General features: G+C 41.7%; 1 protein-coding gene across 1 annotated transcript in view; it reads left to right on the top strand.

Annotated features, from left to right (window-relative positions):
- Nucleotides 1–11,383: 11,383 nt before the first annotated feature.
- GAS2L2 (growth arrest specific 2 like 2) overlaps nt 11,384–19,655 on the top strand; it is a 77,064-nt gene continuing 68,792 nt past the window's right edge. Inside the window, exon 1 of the mRNA XM_075853021.1 lies at nt 11,384–11,819. Coding sequence (XP_075709136.1) covers nt 11,462–11,819 — 358 coding nt within the window. The 5' untranslated portion in view covers nt 11,384–11,461. The remainder of the gene's footprint in view (nt 11,820–19,655) is intronic.

Here is a 19,655-nt window from a genome sequence, read left to right as displayed (position 1 = left end):
CTTGGAACTAAGCTTAGCACTCAGGAGCCACTGTCAGTTGACCTGTCAATGCAGCTCCCTGAGGCTGGGTTCACACGACCTATTTTCAGGCGTAAACGAGGCTTATTATGCCTCGTTTTACGCCTGAAAATAGGGCTACAATACGTCGGCAAACATCTGCCCATTCATTTGAATGGGTTTGCCGACGTATTGTGCAGACGACCTGTAATTTACGCGTCGTCGTTTGACAGCTGTCAAACGACGACGTAAATGGACTGCCTCGGCAAAGAAGTGCAGGACACTTCTTTGCCACGTAATTTGAGCTGTTCTTCATTGAACTCAATGAAGAGCAGCTCAAGATTTACAAGCGTCTCAGACGGCTCGCAAAATGTGAGGAGAAGCATTTACGTGTGAAACGAGGCAGCTGTTAACAGTCTGTCTTTTCACACGTAAATGCCTCTCATCGTGTGAACATACCCTTAGGGTATGTGCACACACACTAATTACGTCCGTAATTGACGGACGTATTTCGGCCGCAAGTACCGGACCGAACACAGTGCAGGGAGCCGGGCTCCTAGCATCATAGTTATGTACGATGCTAGGAGTCCCTGCCTCTCTGCAGGACAACTGTCCCGTACTGTAATCATGTTTTCAGTACGGGACAGTAGGTACTTGCGGCCGAAATACGTCCGTCAATTACGGACGTAATTAGTGTGTGTGCACATACCCTAACAGATACGGCTCAGTTTGGCTTTCTGCAGCTTCAACGTACTGTGAGGGTATGTTCACACGCTGAGCCAAAAACGTCTGAAAATCCGGAGCTGTTTTCAAGGGAAAACAGCACCTGATTTTCAGAAGTTTTTTGAGCAACTCACGTTTTTAGCAGCGTTTTTCGCGCTGTTTTCGCGCCGTTTTTTCGGCCGTTTTTGGAGCTGTTTTTAATAGAGTCTATGAGAAAACGGCTCCAAAAACGTCCCAAGAAGTGTCCTGCACTTCTTTTGACGAGGCTGTAATTTTACGCGTCGTCTTTTGACAGCTGTCAAACGACGAAGCGTAAATTACAGGTTGTCTGCATAATACGTCGGCAAACCCATTCAAATGAATGGGCAGATGTTTGCCGACATATTGTAGCCCTATTTTCAGACGTAAAACGAGGCATAATACGCCTCGTTTAGGGTATGTGCACACGCTAGCTGTCATTTACGTGTGAAAAGGCAGACTGTTTTCAGGAGAAAACAGCTGCCTCGTTTCACACGTAAATGCTCCTCCTCGCTTTTTGCGAGCCGTCTGAGACGCTCGTAAATCTTGAGCTGTGCTTCATTGAGTTCAATGAAGAACAGCTCAAATTACGTGGCAAAGAAGTGTCCTGCACTTCTTTGCCGAGGCAGTCCATTTACGCGTCGTCGTTTGACAGCTGTCAAACGACGACGCGTAAATTACAGGTCGTCTGCACAATACGTCGGCAAACCCATTCAAATGAATGGGCAGATGTTTGCCAACGTATTGGAGCCCTATTTTCAGACGTAAAACGAGGCATAATACGCCTCGTTTACGTCTGAAAATAGGTTGTGTGAACCCAGCCTTAAGTCTGAAAATAGGTCGTGTGAACCCAGCCTGATACATACAAGCTGCAGAAGTAAAACTGTGAATTTTCTTCAATAAAGGTACATTAAAAAAGTAATTTTAATCTCTAAATAACTAAATTTCAATAAATAAAAAGAAATTACCCTAAAGGTGTACATAGCCTTTGAGCATTTGCGTTAGAAATTTAGAAAGTAATTTTTGCAAAATTGGGATATTGAGTTTGCAAGAAATATGAAATAATCAATTTATAGGACAATTCTTCCAATCCATGACAGTTCAAATATGGCTTACCTGTAGCCAAGTCTGATTTGAGAGTAGACAATTGATGCAGAAAGTAATAGGACAGCAGCACAAACTTTCCTTATATCATGGTTGTTTGCTGTAATGTATCTGTGTAAACCAGCAGGGACCATAAAACCCTTTTAAAGGCTATATAAACCTTTGAAAGGGAATTAATTTTAATTTTTTTAATAAAAATGTAAGTCAGTGGGTTTTGTGCAACTTTCAAATAATTTTTTTATTAAAAATTCAATTTACTTTTTGCGATACAACTGCTCTGTATTCTCTATACAGAGCAGCTGTATCTTTCGCTGAATCCTGTACCTGTCAGGTCTGCGTGACTGATGGGTTCAGTGAAAGTGGGTCCTGCGTGTCTCCAGTGACACGGAGGATCGAGCTGTTACCGATCACATCTAAGTTCATAACTTAGATGTGATCAATTACAGGTGTATCCTACGTGTCAGAGACAAGCAGAACCCGCTGACACTGAACCTGTCTGGTCCACGGGACTGATGGATTCAAGTCTTCGGCTGGGTTCACACGACCTATTTTCAGACGTAAACGAGGCGTTTTATGCCTCAATTTACGTATGAAAATACGGCTCCAATAAGTCGGCAAACATCTGCCCATTCATTTGAATGGGTTTGCCGACGTACTGTCAAACGACGACGCGTAAAAAAGACGCCTCGTCAAAAGAAGTGCATGACACTTCTTGAGACGTAATTTGAGCCGTTTTTCATTGATTCCAATGAAGAACAGCTCCAAATTACGGCCGTAATTGACGCCTCGCAAAATGCGAGTACATGCAATTACGTCTGAAATTACGGAGCGGTTTTCTCCTGAAAACAGCTCCGTAATTTCAGACGTAAATGCAGTGATCATGTGCACATACCCTTAGGGTAAGATACAGCTGTTCTGTATGGAGAGTTCAGAGCAGTTGTATCTCAAAAAGTAAATGAAATTTTTAATAAAAACTAATTTGAAAGTTGCACAAAACACAGTGACTGATATTTTTATTTAAAAAATTCACTTTCAAAGGTTAAGGCTGGGTTCACACTGAGTTTTTTGCAGGCAGGAATTTTGAGGCAGATTTTGCTCTGCCTGCACGTTGATTTTCGCCTGCGGCCATCGAGCACCGCGGGCAAAAAACTCTGCAAAAACGCCCGAAGATAGGGCATGTCGCTTCTTTTTCTCGCGAGCCATTTTTTCTGCTCGTGGGAAAAACACACCTCCGCTTCCCATTGAAATCAATGGGAGGCATTTTCGGGAATTTTTTGGCACGTTTTCTGACGCGGTTTCCGCGTCAAAATATATATATAAAAAAACTCTGTGTGAACTGACCCTTACATAGCTTTTAAAGAATCATAGGGTTCTATGGACATGCTCAGGATGTGCGCTGGGAGAATTTCCAGATGCACACACATAGCTTACACTGCTAACAGAGTCTGAATAGAACCATACTTTACCTGAGTCATTATGTTTTTCTGGCCGTGGTTTTTGCATGATGCTGCCGTGTTCTGGAAAAAAGGATGACAATGGATGTCATCAATTGTTATCTGTTTTTATGATAAAATTTTATAACTTTGTTACAGGATCAAGAAAAAGAAAAAAAACTTATTGAAAGCAGATTAAACAATTAAACAGATCAGAACGTATGTCAGTAGAATATTTGATGGATTGACAAATTACTGCACTTTAAAGCCCCAGCCTCTCATGAATGCATCCTTAGTAGGTGATCATTTATTTAACCACCTTACAGAGACTGTAAATGTTGGTTACACTTTACAAGCTTCCTTTTTGTTTAGGACAAATACTTTGTTCCCATCCAGGACTACAAGGCGTGTGGGTCTATAAGGGTTAAAAGGGAGTGTTTGTAGCAAGCTTTTTGTCACCAAGGAGAAATGTGCAAGCTATTGGTAAGGAAACAAAACACTTAGCAGCTCCTTCCGAATAGCCATTTCCCCCATTGTCAGTTAGTTGGGGGAATACTGTGTTCTGTCCTGTATATGACACTACAGAATGTCCTCGTGGTTACCAAAAGATGACATGGGACCTTCATAGACAGGAAACTGGCAGGTGGTCTATCCAAAGAGACCCCAGGTTTGTACTCCAGAAGAAGAAAATGGAAGTAAGGCTGGTTTTATCTTAGAAGTTGTATACAGTAGAAAAAGTAGTAAGAAGTAACTATTATTAACTACTAGTTGTACAGAACACGTTTTATTACTAGTACAGATACAGATTTCCAAAACTTGAGGTTAATCAGTTTAAAAAGTTGCCCAATTTATAGCTTAAGTCCTATGTAGAAAAAGAGTATATTGTATTGTCTGTTATACTAGTGATGACTTTTTACAACTATACCGAATACACATCAAAATATATAACAAATAAAAACATCTTAGACATTACTTTGTGTATATAAGCTACATCGGTAAATCCTTCAGTGCACAAATCCCATTTGAATATAATATCATGTTTTATTATCTATGATTGTGTATGTACAAATGGGAATGACAGATGTATATGTCCTCTAGATGTTCTGTTGTGTCATACATTCCATTGTCACTCATTTACAATGCTTTTCTCTATCATATGGCTGCACTAATGGACGATCCTCAATATTCCACATTCAGGGGTGTAGTTGTAGGTGGTGCAGACGTAGGGAGTAGCAGTCGCACCCAGACCCCGTTGGATGAGGAGGCATAAAGGGCTCTCTGATGCATAAGGAGACAACAGTATTATAAATGGCACATGGTAGGTAAGGGGCCCTGCTACAGATTTTGTATTGGGGCCCAGAAGATTCAAGTTACGCCTCTGTTCACATTGATTAATAATGTCCAAGTTGCAGACTGTCTTGCAGGCATTTGGTGTTTATGACAAGTTATTAATATGGCATAGTACACATATGGTAGATTTTCTTCCTCATATTCACCAGATCATTGATGGTGTTGAAATGCTTGATACTTGTGCTAAAAAAAAATGTTTCCACTTAATAAATATGACACTACAATATTTTCTCTTTGGCCACGCACGTTTTTGAGATCATTTTAGAATCTGTTGTAGTAGGAGTAAAACAATTTTAATACTGGCAAAAATATATGAAAAAAATTGGTGCTAGTTTTGGTGTATTCTCTTTAATAATATATTTAATATTTCTAGAAGTATTTGGTGATTTAATCTCAAGAATCCCTTTCCTATGCATGGTGGCTTTACGGTTAGGTCTGTGCCATGAGCACAGAGCCTGCATGGCAGTGCTTCTAGGCGGGAATATCTCCGATGGAGCATGCCACAACTCAGACTTATACAGAATTTGACGGAACAAAACCTTGCTTGCCTTCATATGAAGTCAGAGGTATACGGAGGTACAGTAATGGCCCATACAAGTATCCGAAGAGCTTGTGCGGAGCTACAATACAGCCCTGTGCATGAGCCCTCAGTCCTAGACATCACCTTCCTTTTCTATGCACAATGGTATAACTACTATAACCCTAGACACTATTATCCATAGTAGGGTTCACAATCTAATTTCCTCAACTAATCCACACACATTAGAACTGGTTTCATAAGAGGTCCAATAACTTGTCAGTGTGTTGGAGGAAAACAGAGAACACAGATACAAACTCCATGGAGATGTTGCGCTGGTCAGAATTAAACCTAGGACCCCAGTCCTGCAAAAGCAATAACCCTAACTGCAGAGCCATTGTGCTGCCTATTAATTTTTTTATTTTATTATATTATATATTACATTATATTACATTATATCATATTTTATCATGTATCGGGTTATTTGATTTACTCTCATGCTTATTATAACAGCTAAAGATTGTCTGATTTTATTAACCCCTTGCGTACCTTCGCCGTAATAGTACGTCGCTGGCCGCTTATGCCAGCGTACCTTCGACGTACTATTACGGCGCAGGAATAAACTGTCACTATGTGAAATCACATAGTGACAGAACAGCGGCGGCAGCTGTCATTGACAGCTAACCGTCTCTGCTACCGGCCTGGGGACCAATTAGCAGTCCCCAATGCCGGCGATTGCTGTGATTGGTCAGTCTCTGAAGACTGACCAATCACAGCTGTCTGTGACGTCGTCTGCAGGAGAAAGCTCCTGTCACTTTCTCTGATCTCCTCACTTCTGTGAGATACGTGAGGAGATCAGAGAAAGCGGTGTAAAAAAAACAAAACAATTTTTATTAACCCCTTCCCGAAAATGGGCGTATAGTAACGCCCTGAGGATGAAGCGGGCACAGGAGCTGTGCTCGCTCCATCTTCATCGGATGTCGGCTGTAATATACAGCCGACATCCCACTGCAACTACAGCGATCACTGTCCTCTCCGATCGCTGTAGTTTAGCCCCTTAAATGCCGCTGTCAATAGCGACAGCGGCATTTAAGTGATTGATACAGAGGGAGGGGGCTCCCTCTGCACCCCATTGCCCCCCCCCCGCGAAAAGTCGCGGGGTTCTGATGGTTGCAATGGCAACCAGGAAGCCTAGCAACGGCTTCCTGGTTGCCAGGTACGGGAGCCTATTAGGTCCTGCCCAAGGCAGGACGTAATAGGCTCAACTGTCAGTTGTAAAGTGACAGTTACAATACACTGCACTACATCAGTACATACAGAAGTAGTGCAGTGTATTGTACAGGGGATCAGAAGATCAGATCTTCCAGTCCCCTAGTATGTGTAAAATAAAAAGTGAAAAAAAAGTTAAAAAAAAGTTTTAGATAAATAAATAAATACAAGTTTTACGTAATAAAAACAATAATCGCCTTGTTTCCCTGATCAAGCCCTTTATAATTAGAAAAAAAATGAAAAAAAAGACAAAAACTAGACATAATAGGTATCGCCGCGTTCGTATTGGCCTGACCTAAAAAAATATCATATTATTTATCCCGCACGGTGAACACCGTAAAAAAAATACCATAAAAAACAATGGCAGAATTTCCTTTTTTGGTCACGTTGTTTCCAAAAAAATGGAATAAAAAGTGATCAAAAAGTCGCGCGTAGCCAAACATGGTACCAATAAAAACGACAGTGTGTCACGCAAAAAACAAGCCCTCACAAAGCTCCGTCGACAAAAAATAAAAAAGTTATGGCTCTCATTTAGAACAAAGTGTTTTTCTTTTGTAAAAGTAGTAAAACATATAAAAACTATATAAATTTGGTATTGCCATAATTGTATCAAACCGTAGAATAAAGTAAACATGTTGTTTATACTGCACAGAGAACGCCGGTAAAAAATTATAAAAAAAATAGTGAAAGAATTTCTGGTATTTGGTCTCCTCACCTCACAAAAAATGGAATAAAAACTGATCAAATTATCGCATGTACCCCAAAATGATACTAATAAAAACGACAGCTCGTCCCATGAAAATCAAGCACTCACATAGCTCGTCAACGGAAAAATAAAAAGTTCTGACTCTTGGAACGCAATAATGCAAAACGACGGCCCAGACTAATTTATGTGTGCTGCAGTTCTTCACCTAAAACCCCACGTCATCATTTGCAGCCCCCATTGGTAGACCCTGTAAATGCAGCGAAAACGATGACGTTTTGGGGTCTGTGCTACATATGGGGCTAGTGAAGAAGTCAAAGATTAGGCAATACTGGAGTGCGGATATTTTGTACAACACCACAGACACCCTTTAGAAGTGCGACTCCTGCACCCAATAATCCGGCCTGTGCATGAAGGATTGGTTGAAAGCGTACGTCACTATCCAGGGATAATTAATTTTATTATTCATTCTCCCCATTATTACATCATCCTATTATGCACTCCGCCCAGCTTACATATACCCTGATGTACTCCGCACAGTTTACATATACCCTGATACACTCCGCCCAGCAAACATATACCCTGATGAACTCCGCCCAGCTTACATATACCCTGATGTACTCCGCCCAGCTTACATATACCCTGATGTACTCTGCACAGCTTACATATACCCTGATGTACTCCACCCAGCTTACATATACCCTGATGTACTCCGCACAGCTAACATATACCCTGATGTACTCCTCACATATTACATATATCCTGATGTACTCTGCCCAACTTACATATACCCTGATGTACTCCGCACAGATTACATATGCCCCCACATTATAAACTGAAACACCAGTAAAACACTAAGCAAAACTACTACCAAGCAAAATCTGCGCTCCAAAAGCCAAATGGCGCTCCTTCTGGGCCTGGCAGTGTGCCCAAACAGCGGTTTATGACCACATATGTGGTATTACCGTACTCTGGAGAACCGCTTAACAATTTATGGGGCGTATGTCTCCAGTGGTACAAGCTGGGCCCAACGCATTGGGCACTGAAATATCATATATGTGGAAAATGTCAATTTTCAATCTGCAACATCTATTGTGCACTAATTTCTGCAAAACCTTTGGGGGTCAAAATGCTCACTACACTTCTAGATGAATTCCTTGAGGGGTGTAGTTTCCTAAATGGGGTCACTTCTCGGGAGTTTTCACTGTACTGGTACCTCAGCGCAATGCAACATGGCGTAAAAAACAAATTTTGTAAAATCTCCACTCCAAAAACGAAATTGCACTTTTTCCGTTTAGACCCTTGCCGTATGTCCAAATAGCCGTTTACAACCACATATGGGGTATTTCCGTAATCAGGAGAAATTGTGTAACACATTTTGGGGTGTCCTTTCTCCTGTATTCCTTGTGGAAATGAAAAATTCTGAGCTAAAGCTACAGGTTATTGGAAAAAAAAAATGTTTTCATTTTCACGGACCAATTCTAATAAAATCTATAAAACACCTGAGGGCTCAAAATGCTCACTACACCTCTAATTTAATTCTTTCAGGGGTATAGTCTCCAAATTGGGATCACATCTGGGGAATTTCTACTGTACTGGTACTTCAGGGACTCTGCAAATGCGACATGGCCCCCAGAAACCAATTCAGCAAAATCTGAGCTGCAAAATCCAAATGGTGCTCCGTCCCTTCTGAGCCCTGCCATGGGTCCAAACAGCAGTTTATTACCACATAATGGGGTATTTCCGTAATCAGGAGAAATTGCTTTACAAATGTTGAGGTGCTTTTTCTCCTTTATTTCCTTATAAAAATTAGAAAATTCTGTGTTTTTTCCAAAAAAAAGTCTCTTTTCATCTTCACAGACGAATTCCAATAAATTCAGCAAAAAAACCTGTGGGGTCAAAATGCTAACTATACCACTAGAAAAATTCCTTGAGGGGTATAGTTTCCAAAATGGGGTCACTTTTGGGGGGATTCCACTGTTTAGGTCCCTCCAGGGCGTTGCAAACGTGACACGGCACTGAAAACCATTCCAGTAGAATCAGAGCTCCAAAATCCAAATGGGGGTCCTTCCCTTCTGAGCCCTGCTGTGGGTCCAAACAGCAGTTTATTACCACATATGGGGTATTTCCGTAATCGCGAGAAATTGCTTTACAAATGTTGGGGTGCTTTCTCTCCTTTATTTCTTGCAAAAATTTGAAATTTTTACGTTTTTCCAGAAAAAAAGTAGATTTTCATTTTCACAGACTAACTCCAGAAAATATAGCAAAATACCTGTGGGGTCAAAATGCTAACTTTACCCCTAGATAAATTCCCTGAGGGGTGTAGTTTAAAAAATGGGGGTCACTTTTGGGGGTTTCCACTGTTTTGGCACCACAAGACCTCTTCAAACCTGACATGGTGCCTAAAATATATTCTGAAAAAAGGAGGCCCCAAAATCCAAGAGGTGCTTCTTTGCTTCTGAGGCCGGTGTTTCAGTCCATTAGCGCACTAGGGCCACATGTGGGATATTTCTAAAAACTGCAGAATCTGGGCAATAAATATTGAGTTGCGTTTCTCAGGTAAAACCTTCTGTGGTATAGAAGAAAATGTATTACATATGAATTTTGTAAAAAAATATGAAATTTGAAAATTTCAGCTCTACTTTCCTTCAATTCCTGTAAAACGCCTAAAGGGTTGAAACACTTTCTGAATGCTGTTTTGGATACTTTGAGGGGTGCAGTTTTCAAAATTGGGTGTTTTATGGGGGTTTCTAATATATAGGGCACTCAAAACCACTTCAGAACTGAACTCGTCCCTGAAAAAATAGCTTTTTGAAATTTTCTTAAAAATATGAGAAATTGCTGCTAAAGTTCTAAGCCTTGTGAGGTCATAGAAAAATAAAAGGATGTTCAAAAAACGATGCAAACATAAAGTAGACATATGGGAGATGTTAATTGGTAACTATTTTGTGTGGTATTACCATCTGTTTTACAAGCAGATACATTTAAAATTGGAAAAATCATAATTTCTTCATATTTTCGCTAAATGTTGGTGTTTTTCACAAATAAGCAATGAATTTGCACTAACCTAAAGTACAATATGTCACGAGAAAACAATCTCAGAATCAATTGGATAGGTAAAAGCATTCCGGAGTTATTACCACATAAAGTGATACATGTCAGATTTGAAAAAATGGGTCTGGTCCTCAAGGCCAAAATGAGCTGGGTACTCAAGGGGTTAAAGGTCTAAGCCTAAAACTGGCAGCTAATAGTTTATAAAATAATCTGCAAAAACTATTCACAAATAGGTATGTAAATGTTCTTGTAAAGGCCCTTTTAAACGGGACAATGATCGGGCAAACAGGCGTTCATATGAACGTTCATTCCCAACCATTGCCCTGTATTAATAGGGCAAGGATCAGCCGATGAACGAGCAAACGATCGTTCATCAGCTGATCGTATCGTTTATGCAGAAATAAATATTATCGTTGTCAGCAGCACATTTCCCTGTGTAAACCGAACCTGCCGATATGATCGAAATGCATGGAGACGAGCGATTGTAGTAACAATCGCTCGTCCCCATACATTACTATCATAATTCCTCGTGAAAGGAGCTAATGAACGCCGATCAACTAGCTGTCTCGTTGATCGGCGCTCTTTTTTACGGTCCATATTGGCCGGTGTAAAAGGACTCTAAGAACAGATAAAGTATAAGATAAAGTGGTGATCATGGGGCAGACATTTTTCTGGTTTTACTGTAATTAAACAACACTGGAGTCATTCTCTTCCCAGCCTGAAATGGCTGCTTACAGACAATACATTGTATTCAGCCGCACAGTAAAGGGACAGAAGACACACCTTAGGTTCAGTGTTTTTTTAAATGTCATACTAGGACCTTTTATGTCTGTAACTATGTTAGACTATTCCCCACACTGTGTCCTTTCATAGACTATTGCATATAAATATGTAAGGGTGTATCCCACATGCTTTGCTTAACATCCACACATTTCATTAGATGAATACATGGCCAACATTGACAGAAATACATTTTCTACTGCTACATGTGAGCCAATGTATTGTTGTCAATCCATATGCAACACCGTGTAAGGTTATCAATTCAGTCAATTTAGTAAAAATCCTAACTAGTTAGATTTAGAGTGATAACTAACTGATACAACAGTACATATGGTACTTATTAAATGTTTAACTATACATTGTAATTTTTCTAATAACTGATTATATGACAGTGCTTATATAACCTTTTTATGTGTTTTTGGCTTTCAGATATGACAAAATGGCTCTGCTTTAGCTTATTTTGTATGTGAGTCCACTCTGACTACAGAAGCGTCTTAAACATATACCTTCAAAATGTCAGTTCATCAAGGTGGCAGTGTGCGCAGCATTCGACAATATAAATCCAGTGAACAATACCTGTATGCCATGAAAGAGGATTTGGCAGAGTGGTTGAAGGATCTGTACAATTTGGATATAACAGTGGAGAACTTTATTGAAGTCCTGGAAACTGGAATTTTACTTTGTTATCATGCCAACAATGTAACAGAGACCGCAGTTGGATTTTCTAGAGAATATTCTGACTTGGCCAAAAAACTTTGGCTACCAAAATTTGGAGTGACGTTCAATGCATCAGCCCAATCTGGAACGTTTTTGGCAAGGGATAATGTTTCCAACTTCATACAATGGTGCAGGAAAGAGATGGTTATTAAAGGTAGGCAATACTAAGTCAGATATTTTCAATATATGGATTATCTAATTTAGATACTTGCATTTAGTATATTCATTATTTACATTGTTTTTTTACTATATTTTATGTAAGTTATAAGTAATAAGTTTAAGCAGCCCATAAAGAGACAAATATCTTTATTTGTTATGAACATAAATAGTGGAGATTCTGTATAACTAGTAATTATGGGGTCCCATAGCAAAACACCCTCCCCTCCACCTCTCTCACAGTCAGTAAGTGGCGTATGGTACATCTTTATTAGTTATGCCGGCTCTACCTTATCTTAGCTCACAGATAACCCCTTTATGTAGGCCGCATGGGCTGAATGAATTAAATGTATTTCTTCTATGTTATAAGATTAGAACTGCACTCCAGTTCAGAAGTGAGATCATATTTGTAGATATGTCATTGACACAGGTAGGCTGCCATCAGGGCAGATTGTACCGTAGTCAGACGCCCACACTAGCCTGTTGGTTACCACGCTAAAAGTCATTGAATGTGACCCTGCCAGTTAGGCTCTGTTCACATCTTCGTCAGCGGCTCCATCTAGAGCCTGTTGCAGATTCCATCAGATATGATGGGAAAAAAAATGCTGCATACACCACCATGGAACCTAATGAACCCTATTATAAGTCAATGCAGTCTGTCGGGCACTGGTGTTCGTACAACGGATCTGGCATTGTGACATGGTTTGCGTTATAAACGGAAACCAGGACGCAGATGTGAACAGAACCTAACACTTGTATTAAATGAAAGGCTCCATTTAATAGCCAATAATGTGCAAATATTAGGCCTGTTAATTTTCTGCCCCAACTTTCCAGGGACCCACCAAATATATTAGATACATCTGAAATGGTGCATACTATTCCCTTTTCTATTTCCATTAGAGAGGCTATGTATGGGAAGGGAAATAACATATCCTCTTATCCCCTATGTGCTACTGGTGAGATCTCATATATCCTCATATGTTTCATATAAGTGCTACCAGAAAAGTTACAAAAATGTGGTGCCATTTTTCCTTCAGTGAAAATGTATCACTGATATCAGATTTTGGCGAAAATTCTATGTATTGGCATACACCACTATAAAATCAATTAATTGATGTATACAATATAGATCAGTGCAATAAAGGGCAGAAACAACTTATATCAAATGCATGTTCCTGCAAGTATGACATGGATGTGTGAATTTCTTCTTTCACACATACCTACCAAAGCAAATCACATCTAATATATATTATCTGGCTCATAATAACTGACATCTCGCAAAATAAATGAAAATGTTACATCTTCCTCTGTAAGTATATGACACTTTATCCTTTAGCAAAGCCCTTCTGTACTGGAAAACTAAAGAAAAAGGGTTAAAAATATTTGATTGTCAAATGTTATATAAATGTGGCAGAGGTACATGTACTTTATCCTACTCCACATCTGGACGACAATGACGAGTGCTTGAGATGAGGACCCACACTATTAACACAGAACTCCCTAATAGAGTTTATGAAAATGGATTTTCTAAATTGGACAACCTCTGTAAATAGGGAAAAACGCAGGTGAAAAAAATGCATGAAGAAAATGCATGAAAACTTGGCTTTCCATAGAAGCAGTTTTAGAATTTTTTTGTTAAATTGCTCTTCTCGCTTTCAGTTGCGAAATAACTATGTTTATTAACATATAGTTTAGTTTCTTTTCTTGTCGTGGTTGTGGTGAGGCTTTGTGCTAAATCTCATAGAAAAATTTGAAAGTGCATAAATGTTTTCAATGTAAAGATCTTCATCCTTTCTGCCTTCTGGTATATAGCATTATCTAGATGATAAGGTTAAAAAGAAGAGAAATATCCAACTATAGTTATTATCATGCAGTGTTAAATCAGAGGAAGACAAAAAGAGAGATAGTGGTCAATTGTCCTCCATTTAGGGCAAAACAAATTCCTTTTTTACTCCAAATATTGAGTAAAGCCCCTATTACACCGGACGATATTTGCCGGAGAAGCGAGTGGCGATCAACGAGACATCGTTGATCGGCACTCGTTTGCTCCTGTTACAAGGAGCTATGTATGGGGACAAGCGGGAGATGTGCTGCCGACAATGATAATATTTGACATTTTTAAAATGATACGATCAGCAGATGAACGAGCAAACCGAACGAGTTTGCTCGTTCATCTGCTGAACGCTGCTCTTTTTAACACAGGGCAATTATCGTCAACGAGCGTTCTATGAACGCTCGTCTGCCCCATAATCGCCCAGTGTAAAACCCTCTTAAGGCGAGGTCCCATGAAAGTCACAGTTAAAGGGGTTTTCCGAGTTAAAATGTGTATGTGTTAATGCTTGTAACTTATGAATGTAAATACATTTGTAATGTACTTACATTTCCAAATTGGCCCCGTTTCCAGATAATGCCTTGGGGTACTTGACGGGTGACGTCACTCTCTGGCCGCTGTGTTGATCCTCAATTCTCTTCCGGGTATACGACATGTCACTTGTGACGTGCCGTGTATGGGCAGTTCTGTTGTACAGCCCGTAACGCGCATGCGCAATCCCTGCTGTTCTCAAGAGGCTGGTGCAGCGAGCGCCGATCAACAAGACATCATTGATCGGCACTCGTTTGCTCCTGTCACACGGAGTTACGGATGGGGACGATCGGTCGTTACTCCGATCGCTCGTCCCCATACATTATTATCATGTCGGCAGAGCGTCTCCCTGTTTACACAGGGAGATGTGCTGCTGACAACAATAATATTTCACTTTTTAAAACGATACGACCAGCAGATGGTCGAGCGTTTGCTTGTTCATCTGCTGATCGCTGTACTGTTTACACAGGGCAATTATCAGGAATGAGTGTTCTATGAACACTTGTCTGCCTGATAATCGCCCAGTGTAAAAGGGCCTTAACTCCATTGACTGGTTTATGTTTGTAAATTCCAGAAATGAGGGACATTGTTTGCACCAACAAGGGAGAGAAAAAAAACCTGGACCAAGTTATACATTGATATATTGCAGCTAGGCAAAATGATAAAATGTATGAACATGAGGTTCTTAGTAGCCCATTTGCCAGTTCACCGCGACCTCTCCCATCTGTAGGCTGTGGAGCGCTCTGTCCGTCGCTGGAACGGGGCTAGGTAAGTACAATTTATTTCTTTTTTTTGTGGCTGTGTATCTAAAAGGGGTGGATTGCTGTGTGACACTATCTACAAGGGAAGACTGTATGACACTATACTGTGTGCCACTATCTACTAGGGGGGCTGGATTGCACTATCTACAAGTGGGGGCTGTGTGGCACTATCTAGAAGGGGGGCTGTGTGGCACTATCTACAAGGGGGAAGGCTGTGTGGCACTATCTACAAGGGGTGCTGTGTGACACGATACAGAGGGAGGACTGTATGGCACTATACAGAGGGAGGACTGTGTGGCACTATCTATACTAGGGGGGCTGTATGGCACTATCTACAAGGAAGGGCTGTGTGGCACTATCTACTAGGGGCAGATGTATGGTACTATTTACAAATAAGGGTGTGGCATTATACAGGGGAGGGCAGTATGGCACTATCTACAAGGGGGGATGTGGCACTATCTACAAGGGGGACTGTGTGGCACTATACAGAAGGAGGATAATGTGGCACAATTTATAAAGGGGGGCTGTGGGACACTATAAAGGGGGAGAGCTGTGTGCACTATCTACTAGGATAGGCTGTATGGCACTATCTACAATGGGCTGTGTGGCACTATCTACAAGGGGGCTGTGTGGCTCTATACAGGGGGGATGGGCTGTGTGGCACTATCTACTAGTGGGGGCTGAATGGCACTATCTACAAGGGTGTATGTGGTATTATCTACAAGAGGGAGCTGTGTGGCACTATACAGGGGGGTTGTGTTGCACTATCTACAAGGAGGAGGGCTGTGTGGCACTAAATCAGGGGACAATGTGGCACTGTAGAGGGAAAGGGCTGTCTGGCACTATCTACAGGGGGCTTTGTAGCACTATACATTGGGGCTGTGTGGCACTATCTACTAGGGGGGTGGCATTATCTACAAGGGGGAGCTGTGTGGCACTATACAGGGGAAGAGGTCTGTGTGGCACTATATACAAGGGGGAGCTGTGTGGCACTATACAGGGGGAGAGGGCTGTGTGTGGCAGTATCTACTAGGGGTGGTGTGTGGCACTATCTAAAAGGGGGAGGGTTGTGTGGCACTATCTACTAGGCGGGGCTGTGTGGCACTATACAGGGGAAGGGCTGTGTGTTCTATCTACAAAGGGTAGTGTGTGGCACTATCTAAAAGCGGGAGTGCTGTGTGGCATTATCTACTAGGTGGGGCTGTATGGCACTATCTGCAAGAGGGTGTGTGGCACAATTTACAAGTGTTTGGCATACAGAGGAGGGCTATGTGGCACTATCTAAAAGGGGGAGGGCTATGTGGCACTATCTACTAGGCGGGGCGGTATGGCACTATCTACAAGAGGGTGTGTGACACTAACTACGAGGGGGGCTGTGTGGCACTATACAGGGGGAGGGCTGTGTGTCCTATCTACTAGGGGAGGCTGTATGGCACTATCTACAAGGGGGGCTGTATGACACTATCTACAAGGGGGGGCTGTGTAGCACTATATAGGGGGGAGGGTTGGGTGGCACTATCTACTAGTGGGGGCTGTATGGCACTATCTACAAGGAGGTGTATGGAATTATCTAGAAAGGGGAGCTGTGTGGCACTATTTACAAGAGGGGGCTGTGTGGCACTATCTTCAAGAGGGGGCACTGTGTGTGGTTCTGTCTACAAGGGGGGACTGTGTGCGGTTCTATCGACAAGGGGGGCTGTGTGTGGCACTATCTACAGGGGGCTGTGTGTGGCGCTATCTGAAGGGGGCTGTGTGTGCCGTTATCTACACTGGATGTGTGGGGCTATTGACAGGGGGCTGTGTGGGGCTATCTGTAGGGGGCTGTGTAACGCTATCTACAGGGGGCTGTGTGTGGCGCTATCTACAGGGGATGCTGTCGCACTATCTACAGGGGGCACAAAGGCAGAATTATTACTGTGTAGGGGCACGGTTACTGTGGGAGCCCTTTTATTGTGACGAGCACTAAGGGATCATTATTACCATCTGGGGCACTGTGGATTACGAGTTTGCTTAGATGATTGGGTATAGGTGGGGAGAATGCTGGAAAAGCGAGAAACCAACATGCCTGTGTGTCAAATTCTGCAGAGATGAGTCATGGCTGGTATAAATCGTCACAGTGGTCTGGGCCGAGTGGAGAAAAAAAGGGAAAGTGAACGACTCTAATCAGAGAAAACATCACCTGTGAGTCACTGGATATAAATGTGCTGTAATCACTTATATCGTCTGCAGAGCTCCTGTGTATAACTGGCAACTACCACTATATGGTCACTGTGTGATGGTAATATTGGTCTTTGTATAGTGGTTTTTAGTCAGTAACAGTATGGTGGTTTTATTCAGTCACTATGTGGTTATGGTGTGGCAGTATTATTCAGTAACAGTATGGTGATTTTATTCAGTCACTATGTGGTTATGGTGCGGCGGTATTATTCAGTAACAGTATGGTGATTTTATTCAGTCACTATGTGGTTATGGTGTGGCAGTATTATTCAGTAACAGTATGGTGATTTTATTCAGTCACTATGTGGTTATGGTGCGGCGGTATTATTTGGACCTTATTATTATAGTGAGTTGTGTTTAGTAATAACTGTATATGTATATAGATAATTTTTTTTGTGAGAGAGGGGGGACATATGCTTTTGGGCTTGCAACATTCCTAGATGAGTTAGAAATCAGTGATGCAGTTCTCTGCACACCGCCTTCTGGATTGACTGCATTATGGATACAGTAATTCAGCTTTTAACCATGGTCACACTTTGTCTAAAACCGACCCTGCCACAGATATAAATCCACAGCAACAAAGACCACCACAAAAAAGTTAACAGATCAAATAATGATGTAACGTTTTCCTTTGTATAGTAAATAATGTGCATTGCACAACTGACAGCAGCAATCATTCATTTTTGTGAGAAATGTGGATGTCAGTCAGTCAACCAGCCAAGCATCTTTGGCCAGGCTGTAATCATTTAGCCATTTCCACTATTAAAGTTATGTCTTGTTGTTTTCTTCTATGGAACCTTGATCACTGATCTACGTGGTTGTTGGATAGTATTTAAGTTGTACTCGTTTTTATACACATAAAAATCTTTGGCAATTAGTACAGTCACTGCTAATATTATTGTTTTACTTTGCATATTTGTCTGAACGTTCAATACATTTTATGGTCAAACCCTTAGGGTATGTTCACACGTGCACGTCCGTTACGGCTGACGTTACGGAGCTGTTTTCAGGCGAAAACAGCTCCTGAATTTCAGACGTAATGGCATGTGCAGGCGTTTTTCGCAGCTTCCATTACGGACGTAATTGGAGCTGTTTTTCTATGGAGTCCATGGAAAACGGATCCAATTACGTCCCAAGAAGTGACATGCACTTCTTTGACGCGGGCATCTTTTTTAAGCGCCGTCTTTTGACACCGGCGCGTAAAAAAAATGACCGTCTGCACAGTACATCGTAAAACCCATTCAAATGAATGGGCAGATTTTTGCCGACGCTTTCAGGCAGTATTTTCGGCCGTAATTCCAGGCGTAAAACGCCTGAATTACGTCCGTAAATAGTGCGTGTGAACATACTCTTAGGCTTCATGCACACATCCTTCACCATTTTCACGTTAATTTAAAACGGATCCGTGTGTCCGTTGTGATATACGTGTGGTTTCCGTTGTCACTCCGCGTCCGTTGCATTGCTCCGTTTTAAACGGATGCTGTGCTTCCATTTGTCTTCCGTTTTAAACGGTCTGTTAAAATCCATCTTGTGTGTTGAAGGCAGGGAACTTTGGCACGCCCTGCCATTGCTTAGCAACGGATCAGTGAAAAACGGACGACACACAGATGCTGTCCGTTTTTTGGACGGACCCATAGACTTCAATGGGCCCCACGGTCACTGAACGACGAATAATAGTAGGACATGTACTACTTTTGATGGAACGGACGAACGGAACCATCAAAACAACTGAAGTGTGCATGGCCCCATAGAAATGAATGTGTCAGGGTGCTATCATTTAAAAAAATGGATAGCACCCTAAAGAAAATAACTGAAGTGGGCATGAGGTCAGGGTATGTTCACACAGAGTTTTTTTGCAGGCTGAAAATTCCATCTGGAATTTTGAGGCAGATTTTGATTTGCCTGAAGGGCGTTTGCCGCGTTTTTCGTGGCATTTTTTGTGACGTTTTTGCCCGCGGCCAATGTGCGCCGTGGGCAAAAACGCTTTCTCTACCTCCCATTGATGTCAATGGGAGGTCAGAGACGTAAACGGCCGAAGATACAGCATGTTGCTTCTTTTTCCTGCGAGCCGGTTTTACCGCTCGCGGGAAAAAAAACGCCTCCGCCTCCCATTGAAATCAATGGGAGGCGTTTTCGGACGTTTTGTGGCACGTTTTCCGCCGCGGTTTCTGCGTTAAAATACGTGTTAAAAAAACTGTGTGTGAACAGGGCCTAAATGAGTTTTCCGCTTTGTACAATCCCCAATTTGTTAGAAATATCCCTTGACAATAGGAGGATCACAAAGTATTGCCCAGCTAAGACCTCTAGCGACCAGCTGTAATCTGTGGAGAAACCTGGCAGTGAGGCCCCATGCACACGACAGTTTTTTTTTGGGCGCTTCGGTAATTATGGACGGCTACGGATGTTCATACGTAGCCGCCAGTAATTACGGAAGCGTTGCTATGCGATGCCAGGGGATTACCCAAGATTCCTCCATGGTTTTTTTGTGGACCTG

The sequence above is a fragment of the Rhinoderma darwinii genome, chromosome 2 (assembly GCF_050947455.1).
Source record: "Rhinoderma darwinii isolate aRhiDar2 chromosome 2, aRhiDar2.hap1, whole genome shotgun sequence".
Classification (NCBI taxonomy): Eukaryota; Metazoa; Chordata; class Amphibia; order Anura; family Rhinodermatidae; genus Rhinoderma; species Rhinoderma darwinii.
This window is presented reverse-complemented; position numbering and strand designations above follow the sequence as displayed.